This window comes from Rhea americana, unplaced genomic scaffold, assembly GCF_003343005.1.
Source record: "Rhea americana isolate MKP2758 unplaced genomic scaffold, rheAme1 scaffold_21, whole genome shotgun sequence".
NCBI lineage: Eukaryota > Metazoa > Chordata > Aves > Rheiformes > Rheidae > Rhea > Rhea americana.
This window is the reverse complement of record NW_028186258.1, coordinates 5,098,458-5,112,340: the sequence shown is the minus strand read 5'-3', so window position 1 is coordinate 5,112,340 and position 13,883 is coordinate 5,098,458. Positions and strand designations below refer to the sequence as shown.

At 37.3% G+C, this 13,883-nt stretch overlaps 1 protein-coding gene across 1 annotated transcript in view; it reads left to right on the top strand.

The window, feature by feature from the left end:
* The window catches only part of ERN1 (endoplasmic reticulum to nucleus signaling 1), a 32,640-nt gene that overhangs the window by 6,522 nt on the left and 12,235 nt on the right, over window positions 1–13,883 (top strand). Inside the window, exons 3-10 of the mRNA XM_085304786.1 lie at window positions 4,995–5,028; window positions 6,011–6,083; window positions 7,754–7,826; window positions 8,467–8,589; window positions 9,190–9,291; window positions 11,383–11,644; window positions 12,259–12,337; window positions 13,430–13,592. Of these exons, the coding sequence (XP_085160912.1) occupies window positions 4,995–5,028; window positions 6,011–6,083; window positions 7,754–7,826; window positions 8,467–8,589; window positions 9,190–9,291; window positions 11,383–11,644; window positions 12,259–12,337; window positions 13,430–13,592 (909 nt within the window). The remainder of the gene's footprint in view (window positions 1–4,994; window positions 5,029–6,010; window positions 6,084–7,753; window positions 7,827–8,466; window positions 8,590–9,189; window positions 9,292–11,382; window positions 11,645–12,258; window positions 12,338–13,429; window positions 13,593–13,883) is intronic.

Sequence of the window (13,883 nt, the reverse complement as noted above, 5' to 3'; positions counted from 1 at the left end):
CATGTTAACATTTGCGTGTTGATCTGTTAAAGAGAAGATAAGACCTCAGCCCTTYGAGGTTTTGTAAGAACTTTTTCCAGTTGATTCATTGTAGTAGAAAAGGTGAGCTTGGTTCTAAGAAGACTCACTACATTTTTTTACTAGGCTTCATTTAAACATTTTAGGACTATAATAAGACCTGGCAACAGTGAATTAAACTCACGAGATTCTCTTTTTATCTCAGAAGGAGTTCTTATTTCAAAACAAACTTTGAAATAAAGTTGGAGTATGTCTCAAACCACATGAAAGTGAATGAGAAGAGTTCATTGTCTTTAAAGTATCTTTGCAGAGCTACAACCTTAATCCAAGATAATAGAAGTGTTAAGAAAATTAGAAAATTTGCTTCATCTCAGTCACTAAGAATGTAGAGAAGTGGCTTTCCACAGCTAGTCTTTCAGAGTTGTATGTTTGATACTAAATGCTTTCTGACAGTTCATACACAACACTTACTGTTGCAGGAAATCATCTTTATTATCAGTGTTTTGGTTATTGTGCCARTAAGTAACACAGACCTTTCCTGCTGCTTCATAATAACGTCTTAATTTGGTCTGTCTACTTCTTTATCATTGTTACTAAATCAAATTTCAGTTACTGACAAAAAAAAGTAAAAGCATGATTTTTCGCTTCTGATAAAGCTCTGTTTTCCTTGGTGTTGAAGATCTGATACTAAAAAAAAAAAAAAAGTTTGTGAGCTTTTTTATAATCGTGATGCTTCTGCAAGGYGCTCACTGAGTAGCTCAGTAATAGATTTTTGGTTTTTGGAATGGAACTCATTACTTTCATAGGATTGCTGGCATTGTTTAGTAAAGTGTAAAGTACATTGTTACTATGACATTTTTCCAAGAGCTTTTAGAGTCATGGGCTTATGGGAAAAAAAGCATAATGCAAACAAGTGTTGCATATATATGTGTGGTTTTTTTTCACTTTTATGGTGTTAGGTTGTTGATAAAATAATAGAACAATTCAGACCTTTGAGCAGCAGTGAGCAGAGTGGAGCACTTGCTTTTATAAAAGTAGATTGCCTCATCTCAGAAAATGAATTGAATTTAAGCTGTTAGTCCAGAAATGCTGTGCATTTATTCGTTCTATTTTGGGAGCAGAGAGAGAGTTATAGGGAAGCATTTCAAGGCAGACTCTACTGCAAATGTCATGGGCAAACCAGGGTCAGTTGCTGGAAAACATAACTTATCTTTGGATATTTCCTGCAGTTGTTAAGGTTTTCCTTCACATTCTTAAAAAAATGAAATACTAATATATTTGAAGATATCATATTCTGTCCTGAATATATGTTGTGTTATATCAGTAAACTGTTCAGTAAGAAAATTTGGAACTTGATTTAGACAGTACTAGCTTCCTATTGTAATTTCATGTAACAACTTCCTATACCCAACTAATTCAGGTGATAGGCCTTCCATTAAAAATATATTTCGATGTTTATAAGCATAGTTCGAAATTCTTATGCCTTGCCTAGAAAGTGATATTTAAGAAAATGTGTTATACTTAAAAAAAAAAAAAAAAAAATTGCCACTTGTTAAAAAAAAACAAGTTATGCAGCTTTGTTATCACGAACAATCATCTGAGGAAAGGGTGTTTGTAGTTAGATAGATAGATAAAGTTGCTCAAGTGCTGTGGGYAAAAACTACTGTTGTCTAGCAGTAGTTCAGATCACCACATGAAAAGCTCTGTATGTAATCAGTTCATCAAGAGACTTGTAAAGTTTATTTGGCTTTTGCCTTTAGGAACACTTGTAGCATTTGCATTAAATCTTACCTAAACTGAGGCAGATGCCGTTTTCTGCAGATTTATGATGCTGCTCTTTCATGGAACTTGGAGRTTTTCCTTTCCATGAAGCATTTATGATTCTGAAAACTTCAGCCGGTGAAGGTCGTTAGTGCCTCTTGCTTCCTTAGTTTGTTTCACCTAGACTGATGGATACTTGGAGTACTGAAACTTTATCTGACGTGTCTGTTTGCTCTTAGTAGTTCAAGCCTTCAGATGCTTTTTTTCTTTCTTGCCTTTCTTTAGTAATGGAGAGATGATATTGTAAGTCACTGTTTCTGTTACATTTAGTTAGTTTATCCTAAAGCTCACAGAATACTTGAAGCAAACGGTGAGAAATAGCGTATAATCAACTGTAAATACCCCCCCCCCAACATATCTTGAGACCAGTTTCTTCACACAAGGGTGGAATTCAGTTGCTTGATGTTGTTTGGTGGAATAAAGGTCTCACTAAGTAGTGTGGTCTGTAAAGTTAGATACATAGCAATGAATCCTCCTTTGTTTGAATAGTAATTTTTCTCAAAWCCTTTGATGTGTAATTGAATTCTTGATAAATTAAATGGAGTTTATGATATAATGTGGTGCTCTATGCTTATGTATCATCCCCATCTTACATCAGTGCACAGTGGAAATGGTGATAATTCATCATTCACAGAAAATTTGCTCAAGATAGGTAGTGTTGCTATCTGTCTTCTGTGACTACATGCCAGCGCCTAAGTCTACTAAGAGTAGCAGTTAAATTATGCCAGCTTTGTGGCCTTCTCAGCTCTTTGCTGCCCTGTATGTGAGGCTCCAAGTATAAAATAACATGATTTGGCTGTTTCTGCTGCTTCTTTTTGGTCACATCGTTAGAGGAAGCAGTCCAACATCTGCAGCTGCTAGTGGAGGGCCTGTGCCATCCAGCGGGTATYGCCCTGGCCCCTGCCCAGTGCTCGCACGCAGCACTTACCCAGGGCTCGGGGCTGCAGGGTCGCTGCGATAGACAGGATTTGTTCTGACGCAGAGGGAGTACGTATCTGAGGCTCGATTTGCTGAAGCAGGAAATGCTGGTGCTGTGGTGAAAAAGAGAGTGATGAGGGGAGAGATCAGGCATGAAACCTGACAAGTCTGCTCGCTGCAAGTCTTCAACGCAGGAAGAGAGCACTGTCCTCTCTCTAGTTATTTGGGTTATTCTCAGATACTTAATGTTACTTTTGAATAGTTTATCCTGACAGCTCTGAGGAAATGAAATACCTAGAACATTGTTTCTAGACTTAAAAAGAAAAAAAAATATATTTAGTAACTTTTTAAACAAAGCAGCTCTGAAAACATTCACTGTGTAAAAATAAATGAAAATAAATGAAAATGAAATATTTATATACTACTAGTACTAGTGCTATACTACTAGTATAGTATTTGTTCTATACTAGAACAAATAACTCTATTGTTATTTCTCATACTGTGCTTTTTTCTGTCTCTGATATTACCTGTGCAGCTTCTTGTGACTGCTGTTTTGAGCTGCATTGCTGCTAGAGATTACGGGTCTGGGTTTTTTGTTTGTTTGTTTGTTTTTTGAGGGGGTTGTTAAAAAAGAAAAATGGAAGGAAATGCAGTGTAGTGCGGTGGTACGGACTTGGTAAGACCCATATAAACAATAATGAATTTCTTGTCTTGCTTAGCTCTTAAAATTTTGAGGTACATTCAGGCTGTCCAGAATCTGTGCCAGTTTCCCAATCAGAGACTCTCTAAACATAATTGTTCCTATTCTTATTTCCTTCCTCTTGCATCATATTGTTTTGTGTGGAGAGAGAAGAAAATAGTATTTGCTTGGTCATCTTTAATTTGTTTTTCTTATACAGATTTATTCCAAGTTTTTTCCTTGTGGAAGCAAAGATGTCTTGTGTTCTCTTAACGTTTGAGTTACTTTCTCCCAATGTATTTATAAATGAGAATATTTATCTTACAAATCTAGAGTATGTCTTATAAAGTGAGGAACTTCTGTATTTTGGCATTGTTAATGAAAATCCTGTGATTCAGGATTTTTTAAGACTTCAAATAGTCATTTCTTGGCCAACTCACATTACGTGAACATGAAATGATTATTCTTAGTTTACCTTCTAATATGTGAGGATTTAGACTTAGCACTATCAATTTTGGTTTCGTAACTTCCTCTAGTTGATAAAAGCTAAGCTGTGATTCTGATAATTCACCACTATTGTGAGATTGTTTCCAAATTGCGGGACTTTTTGCAGTATGGGCACTTGGAGGAATTTTACGAGGAAGATTATTTAAGTGAAAAATCCATTTTTAAAATAATTTTGTATTGTCCTTGGCACATGCCTGTTTTTCTTTTCAGTGGCATGCTAATCACAGAAGTTTTCACTTGGATAAGGAAGTGGAACTTAGTTTTTCTGGCTTGGATCAGAGTCTTGCTCTGAAATCGTTGGCAGGGTTCCTACTGATTTTGKTAGGCATAGAACCAGGCCTTCAGTTTGTATGTTGCATTTGAAATTAAACGTTATGTTGCTCAGGAAGCGTATGCTTTCCTGCCTGATTAGAAATGTAGAATAGGAAAAGATAATAAAATACAGATTAAAAAAGCACTAGATTGGCCCTCCTGTATGAAAATACCAAGATGCACATTGTTCTTCCTCTGTTCTTACAGTTTCTGCGAACATCCRTTAGCTGTAGCATGTTTTTAAATAAAATTGATTTTTGAAGCCAGTGTAGTGACAACAGTTGCTGCAAATTATGATCAGGCTTCTGCTGAGCAGCCAGTGCCCAGATACCACACACACATGTTGGAATTAAGACCTTTTATTTGCACCTATTCGGACAATTCTGACATACTCTGCATGCTCTGTGCAAGTGAAGTAAAGATAACTTGGAAGGTAGTACTGCTGCCTTCTCCAAGCCTCCTCCCATGGATAGCTGAGGAGTAGTAGTGTACCTTTACTTAAAACTAAGCAAAGGCATATCTGGGTAAGATTTAAAACTCGGATGCTTCATAGTTTCACTTTTACCAACCTAGCTTTCGTGACCAACCAGGAGGTTATTGAGACCGCTTTCTGTCAAACTCAGTGCATCCGCCTTTCATAAAGGAGCAAGTTGTTGCAGGCCTGACACAACGTTGAGTTTAGTGAGTTCAAGGAGTTGAACTGCCAGAACTATGACTCTTCTTTGTTCTGTTTATGCAGATCCTGTACTCCAGGTGCCAATACACGTGGAAGAGTAAGTCTGTTTTTTTTTTGTCTCATTTACTGCTTGTTTACTTTTCACTGACATCTTGAAATTTGATTTAATTTAAACTAAAACTATCTATGTTCTAGAAAAGCAGTCTGTTGACGTAACTTGCACAAGGTTGTTTGGACTTACAGTGGTTCAAAGAGCAGATTCTTAAAGGATATAATTAGCTATGTGTAATTCTTTTGTTTGCAGCCCTARGATGAAATACTCTGTCTCTTGAGCCTTTGCTCAGATTTAGAGATAGTTTGCTAACTGTGCCAGAATCACTTAATTGAACTTTGAGCTTTGAAAATGATAGAGCCAGTTAGGGATTGATCTCTAGACTTTTAACCTTTTACTCTCTTTAAATAAAAGACTAAAAACACGTAGGGAGGCATGGGAAACTCCAACTACCAGCACTACTGGGATCTTCAAATGAAACCCTCAAGCTGTCATTTCAGAGAAGTTCTTCCAGCAGAGTGGTCCCACATTTATCTAGGAAAATGTTGGGCTTTAACTTTCTGTCTCTGAAGTCAGTGGTAAAATCTTCTCTCTTTTGTGGTGGTGGTGGTGGTGTTACGTGGTCTGGGAGTTGGAGTTGTCTTTACCTCTTGAATTTGCTGAATTCTGGCAACTCTTTTGTTGTCCCTTACTTTCCTTATGCTTTCTGCCTTTTTTTTTTTTTTTTTTTTTTTTTTTTTTTTTTTAAAAACATACTTATCTTGTTTAAAAGCTTTCACTCCAGTGGCTGATTGCTTAGCATATTTGGAGGTTTGACTTTTCGAGTGTGTTATTTATCTCATGTTACATCAGATCTGACACTTTCATTTTATTGGTTTTCTTTAGAATTGCAGTTAAATGTGGGAAAAAATGGACAGTACAAAGCCAAAAAGCTTTCTTCAGAAGGCAAATTCTGACCATAAGTTGCTTTCCTCTTCTCTAAGAAGCATAGTTGTTGTTTTATCTGTTTTAACCCCTTAAATCCTAGGCCAGCATTTCTTCCAGACCCAAATGATGGCAGTTTGTATACACTCGGTGGCAAGAATAATGAAGGCTTGACTGTAAGTATACTTTGCAAATTCTCTCCACTGATAACTTTTAGACGAGTGCCTTAATCAGACTCTCACAAAAGATAAGTGCCCAAGGGAACTTTCTGCCTCTTGACAGTACTGTGACATGCTGCAGGGTGTATGTGTTTTTTTTTTTTATTGCTTACGGGAAAAGGTCCTTGGAAAAGCTTGATCACACTAGCGGAAAAGCAGCCTCTGTTGCTTGTGCCAACTTTAGGATACATGTTTTGGGGAATGACAACACACTCTGCTGTGTTGCTAGCAGCTTTGCAGAGTGAAAACGTACTTTATAAGGAATTTATATAAAATTTATATAATATTTACTTCCTTCTGACCATCAGCAAATGATTTGGAATTGAAAATAGCAGCAGCAGACATATTTGTTTTGTCCACTTGTACTGTTTTTCTAGAACTTGTTAAAATAATGATGATGACAAATAACACTTCTGTGGCATTATCCAAATACTGAATAATTTCTGTACTACCTGATGGGAAAGATTTGCTCAGAATAACACAAATCAGATATGTCTCTGTCACCCCAAAACTTAATTAGCTAAAAGTATGCCAAAAACCATGATAAATATACATTCTGTGCTAATGCCTTTAGGAAATCTCCTTGTAGGATTTAGTAAGTTGACAAAAGTGCTGAACCTTTTCAAAATAGTCACCAATACATGTAATGCATAGTTGCTAGATAATATTTGACTTTGTGATGAAACTCAGATAAAATGTTTGGCTTCCCAGAAGTTTCTTTTCTCTGGCAGCTGCTGTGACTTTCTTTATGGACTTTAATATTGTTAAATATTTTAATATCTACTCACTGCTTTCACCTCCCGTCACCCCAAGTACAGCAACATACACCATCATAATTTGCAAAATTATTGTTGGTTCTCTTCCTTGGTGAATCCAAGAAGTAGCAGTCTATTTGAATCACCAATTTTCCTTTCTTCTTCTGATCTCCCTCTTTTTGAATTAAAGTAAAATATTTCTGGTTGGATGCACTGTTACAAAATTTTTAGGTCAGCATGGGGTAATTTTAGTAAATTCAAGTAAATTTAGTAAAGTCCTGATCTTTAGTGTTGGTGCAGCCTGTCCCTTAGTGTCCTGTGACCTTGTCCTAATGAAAGCCTCTTAAAGCTTAGCAAGGATGTTCGCCCACTATGTAGATGACATACAGGCTTGGCCATGTCTCAGGAACCCCATCGTCAGAGACGCCTGCTTCACCCTCTCAGCCTTCCCGACTGGCCTTTATAAAAGTTACTGTACTGTCCTACAGAGAAACATTTTGTACGTGTTTCAGGTGAGGCACTTAAACCGTGGTGTCTTGGAGCTTAGATATTCTGAATGATGATGGTAGACTGTAAAATAAAACCAAAGCGTCTTGGCCTCCGAACCTCTCTGCTGAAAGTAGTTCTTCCATTCCACATGCATTTCTGATGTGTTATAAACTCATTGAGACAGACTTTTCTGTGTCCTGTGTCTGCACAGCAGGGTCTTGACCTGAAATTTTGGGTTCTTGGGTACTGTAATAATACAAACAAACAAACAAACAAACCCTGTCACTGGAGATTCCTGCAGTTTTCTGGCCACCCTGTTCTGTGAACAAAAGCAAAGTCTATTGCACCAATTTAAGTAGGCCTTTGTTTTTCTCCTGCTGCCAGAAACTTCCATTTACTATCCCGGAGCTGGTGCAGGCATCTCCCTGTCGCAGTTCAGATGGGATCCTGTACATGGGTGAGCACAAATTTAATCTTAGATTGTAAAATGCTCAGCAACTAGAATATGTAGAGAGCTCCAGACAAAGTGCATGGAAATACTCTTATTAATTGTAGTCTTTCATGAAGCTTTCTGATGTCAGAGAATCTAATGAACAGAGAGCTGAATTGCTGTGTGAAGATAAAAAGCCAACTACTTTTCCAGAGAGAGAGAATAGCATTTCTAAGCAGTGAATAGCCTATAAGGGTGTTTTGATTTCTTTCTCAACAAAAAGTGACTTCTGTTAAAATCTTCTCATGCTTGTAAATCTCTGACTGCCTATAGTACAATTACCATTAAATTAGAAATCCAATTGCAACAGGATTAGAAACATGCCAGTATATGAGATACAATCAGTTTGCTTGTGCTGCAAATGATAACAAATTTATGGCTCACTGTCCTGACTCATTCATAATGTCAGATGGAGTTGTGGGGAGAAAGGGCAGTTATTACTTGTGACAACAGGAGATGTTGGAGGGATCAAGATGAATTTAATACTATTTTCCTGTCTGGTGAAGGGCCAGTACTTGCTTCTGGTTCTCCACTTGTTTGACCAGAAAGCTTGATGGAAATACAGTTTTCCAGCTGAATGGTAATGTTGCTTAAATGATGATTTCAGGTAAAAAGCAGGATATTTGGTACGTGATCGACCTCATGACTGGGGAGAAACAGCAAACTTTGACTTCTTCATTTGCAGAAAGCCTTTGCCCATCAACATCCCTCCTGTATCTTGGGAGAACAGGTCATATGCTTTTTTTTCCCTGCAGCTTAGAAGAAAGCTTCTTGTTTTCTTTTCATTATTGAGTGGGATTTTTTTTTTAAGTTTAGAAGTGTAACAAGTGATTTTGATCAGTTCAAGTTTTCGAATTTACTTAATTTCTTTGAATATCTTTTGTAAATGATAATTTAAAACTTTATACAGAAAAAATATTAACTCTTCGTAGGAGTAGAAAGATACCTCTACATGAGCGTGTTCTTGAAATAGTCTTTAAGTGTGCCAGCTCAGTTACAGAACATAAGTATTGAATTTTCAGTGCAGGGTTTGAAAACTCATAAATTAAAATATATCAGAAGTCATCATGCACTAAAACCAAACTTCTGGTAGCATGGGCAGCAACTGCTTGCTATGCTTTTCTTCTGAGATTCCTGTAGATCAGTATATGAGTAGATGGGGTATCATATTTAACATCTATGAGACGTTTGTTTATCATAATGTTAGGGGAATGAAATGCAGAGAGCATTAAGTAGTGTGTGGTGTTTTGAAGGTGTCTCACATTTGAGGCGATTGATTCTATTCTCTCATAGGTTTTTTTGCTTCACAGACTGTATATTTTTTAAACAGAGTACACGATCACAATGTATGACACTAAGAAGAAGGAGCTGCGATGGAATGCTACCTATTTTGATTATGCAGCTACTCTGCCCGATGAAGACATAAAATACAGTAAGAATTTAATTGCTGTCTTAAATTTTCACGTATTGGTYGTAGGTTTTGCATACAAGAAAAATATTCTGACTTTTTCTATAATTAGTAGTTCATGCCATCTCTCTAATTTTTGTGCAGTTCTTGATCTGTCACTTTTTATCCTCTGCTTGGCTTAATGCCTTGGGTCTTTTGGCTAGTTTCAGCTAAATTCAATTGAAGAAAGTACAGATCCTGAAGATATGACACTTAGAAATTTAGTGAAAAATGGCAGGAGAGGAGACAAACCTAAGCTACTGTGTATGCTCAGAAAAAACTCGTTGCACAGACTCTAGAGTTGTCTGTTATTTGCCCAGGCAGCGCATGGTTCCAGGCCGTTGGCACATGTGTTGCTGGAACAAGAGGTCTGAGCCCACCCAGAAAGGGACCTTCCAGCTTTGAAATAAGGGTTCTGGCAGTCCGGGGTGGGGGAGGGCGCAGAATATGGATTTACAGGAATTGGCTTGTAAGGAAGTACTGAGATTCCAGTGTTGGATTGGAAGTACAGGAAGCAGTAGGTTTCACTTGATCTGATCTGCTTAGAGGAGASTTGGAGAAGTGACTTTTCTTTGTTTATTTTGTTCTGCAAGAAGAGGAACAAAATAAACCTTTTCAGTCACTTAATTCTGGAGTGTCTTCATAGATCTGAATGCTCAGTAGGTTCCAGGCATTTAACTTGTCTCCTGAAGTAAGAGGTCATTATATGGCTTAACCATAGATACCCTGTGTGATTCTGGAGATCTTTGTGTTTCAATTTCCAAGCATGTAAAAGGGGGGCAAACGTTATCTCCTGCAGAGTTTGAGAAGGTTAAATCGTGTTTGCAATAGTAGTGTTTACCAGCTGGGTGCTGCAGAAGGAATGCAAATTGTATTAGTGTTGATAATTGTGAACAGCAGTGATCTGTATCCCATCTGAGAATTCCAAAACGTGTTTTTATTATGATACTAAAAGTATATGCATACTAACATCAAAATTAATAACATTAATTAAGGAAACACTATTCATGGTTGTATAAAATTGAGTTATTTTGCATATAAAGTAGAGGTTCAACAAGTTAATTAAAAAGAAGATGATGTAATCTGCCTAGCATTCACTGCTTGTGGTTTAAGTGCTGAGTGAATAGCACTGCTGCAGATCATTTTTATTTAAAGCTCTTAAGTGGAAAGGAGAGTCCTGAAGAGTTAACTCTTACGTTTCAGGGCTACGTCATTACGGCTGAGTCCGGATCTAGTGCCTATAAAAATGCAATTTGAGTTTAAAAATAGAATTGTATGTCAGGTCAATGAGATAAAAAGTAGAAAGCTTCTGATTCTGGTTCCTAGTAGATATTTTGTCACATGACAGAACTATTGCACAGATAAAAGATGCCGTTATGTTAAGGCAAACCTGTGTCACAGAGTAAAGTTGCATTTCCTTTCCTACTGTTGGAGCTTTCCTTTTTTAAAAAAACAAGAACAAACGGTACCTTCTCTCAGGATCTGGAATAATCAACACTAAATACACATGATACTGGATTTTATCTTGGTATCTTGAAAACGTTGGCTTATCTTTTGCTTTTGAATTGCCTCTAAGCAAGGTTAATCAAAGTGGAGTGCACGTGGGCCGCCTACCTTTGCTTTTGTAGGTGCTGAGCATGGAGCAGGTCTGCAGGTCGCTGCTCTTGCAGCARGCACTGAGTGAGTCTCCTGCATCTGGCACTGAGCAAATATGGGTGAGCTTGCAGCCTTTTGCAAGGGACTTCCTAGTCACCCCCGGAGGCTCCCCTTTCAGCTTGTGACAGTGGCGCGACTTATATGTTAATTAATCCACAGGTTTAGTACAGTGACCTCTGTAAATCCTTGCTGTCACATGCTGAAGAGAWGAGCTAGATGTGTGGAATGCACTTCCTAATGTGTGAGAGAACTGATTTTTTATCAGTTGCTAACAGCTAAGTCACTGATTAGCTACCCTTCTGGCAATATAAGGTGTAATAGACTACTTAGTTAACACAAGGCTTGAAACACTAATGTGTGTTATTAAAGTTGCGTGTAAACAGCAATCCGGATAATCTCCTGTGTATTTGTATATTGTAGAAATGTCTCACTTTGTGTCCAACGGAGATGGGCTGGTGGTCACCGTAGACAGTGAGTCTGGGGACGTACTGTGGATTCAAAATTACGCTTCTCCAGTGGTAGCTTTTTACATCTGGCAACGTGAAGGATTACGGAAAGTAATGCACACAAACGTGGGGATAGAAACTCTGCGCTACTTGACATTCATGTCTGGGGAGGTTGGACACATTACCAAGTGGAAATATCCTTTCCCAAAGGAAACAGAGACCAAGAGCAAGTTAACGTGAGCATGAATATTCCTGATGTTCTCACTGTCTATTTGACTGGACTTTGTCATTAAAACCTTATTTATATTCATACATTTAATGATCTACAGTCATTTCCACCAAGATGGTGGAAAGAACACGTAAGAGCAGCCCTAGCTCTCCGGTCTTTATTGTATGTCATATCTGTTCTCTTACTCTTTAAAGGAAGAGACAAAAAAAACCTATTAGAAATTTAGCAGATGTATGTTCATAACTTCTATCAKATGAGTAAATGTTCTGTGTTGAATTAATAAAGGAAAAGTTTTTATAATGTGGAACATTTCATTTAGGCATATAGCATTTTGGTAAATATCACTTACTGAATAAGGCAGAAATAGGAATTGAGTTATGTCAGATGAGTAATTGTGACATAAGTGCTCAATCAACAAAGTTTTATAATTAAAGAGAGTGGCTTGATAGTACAGCAGTACTTAAAAAGAATTTATAGACCTAGTCTTTTCAAAAAATAAATATTGATGATTTTTGGAAACTCATGCATTATATCAGAAAGATTATGTTACCAAGATTTTAGCTAAGAATGTGAAAAGTACATTTGGCTATTTCTGTCTAACATATATTGTTTGTTTTCTAGACCAACTCTGTATGTAGGAAAATATTCCACAAGTTTGTATGCATCGCCGTCAATGGTGCATGAAGGAGTAACTGTTGTGGTAAGTAGGGAGCTGCCAGAACTGAATGACACCTTCTGAAAAGTCCCTTTACAGAATTAATGTATATCTTTTTTTATTATTTTTAAGAAGAGGTAAAATGGAAACATAGACAAGATATTTTTAAAAAAACAGAGCCTTGCGATAGCAGAAAAAGTGTGTTTTGAGTTAGAGAGATGTAGAAGGAAACTGGAACATACTTTTATCAGAATGTACAGAATTATTTTAAAGTCCAGTAATTATATAATGAACTAATTTCTTTGAGAATTTGCCACGGTGCAGCACGAACAGGAATATTTTGATTGCACATGGAATTTGAAGATTTGTTAAATCATGATAAACATTCCTAAATAAAATGGCTTTATAAATACACTATTCTGTCTTTAATGAAAGACAAAATATTACACGTTATAAGCTGGACCTGTACTCAAACAAGTTTGATCTGCTATCTGAAAAGAGAACCTAAAAAAATAAAACACTGAAGGCTGTAGAAGCTTTCCAGAAATCTTTTCTGAAATTRTAATTTGCTTTTGAAAAATGCATGACAAATTGAATATTGGATGAAACAATTAACAGCCTTAGAATGCATGACCATATTTCGGGAAGCTTTTCAAATGCTGCAAAGGCATAATTGTAGCTCATCTGGAATTGTGCCAGGCAAGCTTAACAGAGTGGACCAGAGTTGCTTTATGCTATTGTTGCAGCATGTGGTCAATGATGATAAAATTGCCATTGTGTTCATCAAAGTAACTTCCCCTAGATAGGAGACTGCACTGTAGTTTTAATTTTTAGTTCACCCCGTAGCTTTCCAGGTAGGAAATAAAGATCCTGTTTCACTTTTCTAAAAAAAGAGAGGGTAATCTCATCTCCTAGGCAACATGGAACTTAGAAGGGAAACAGGTCTAATGTCCAAGGTTGTTTGAGCAGTGGCTGAGGATGTAATGGAAGCAGTATTTACTTTCAGTCATTTTGCTGCCAGTATATAATTTTTGCTTGTCCATACATTCTGACCTACATTTTTTACTCTACTTGAGTTCTTAAATATTGTAGAGACACAGTGCTTCATCAACTGTAACACCAGATCTCTCTTTCTAGCCCCGCGGCAGTGCCATACCCTTACTAGAGGGTCCAAAAACAGAAGGAGTCACAATTGAAGATAGTGGCGAGTGTGTTATCACCCCCAGTACGGATTTAAAGTTCTCAGGCAGACTGAAAGAAAAGAACAGACTCAACTATTGGAACGACTGGCTTTTAATAGGTATCGAGGTCCCTTACTTGGCCCTTGTCTGCATCCCCGGCAGTGTCCTATTGCCATCTGGTGGACGGACAGTTATAATCCACACCTCAGAGCTGTTTCTGAACTGTTGTAAAGCGCAGCTCAAACGACTACCTGGAGTGCCCAGCAATTACTGAATTCTAGCAATCAATCGTTATATGTGCGATATTAATTCCTCTTCTTTTGCGTATGAATTGCAGTAATGTCCGTAAGTAGACAACCGCATACTTTTTATTTCCAAGCTCCTGCTTTATCCCTTGCATAGAATGAAGA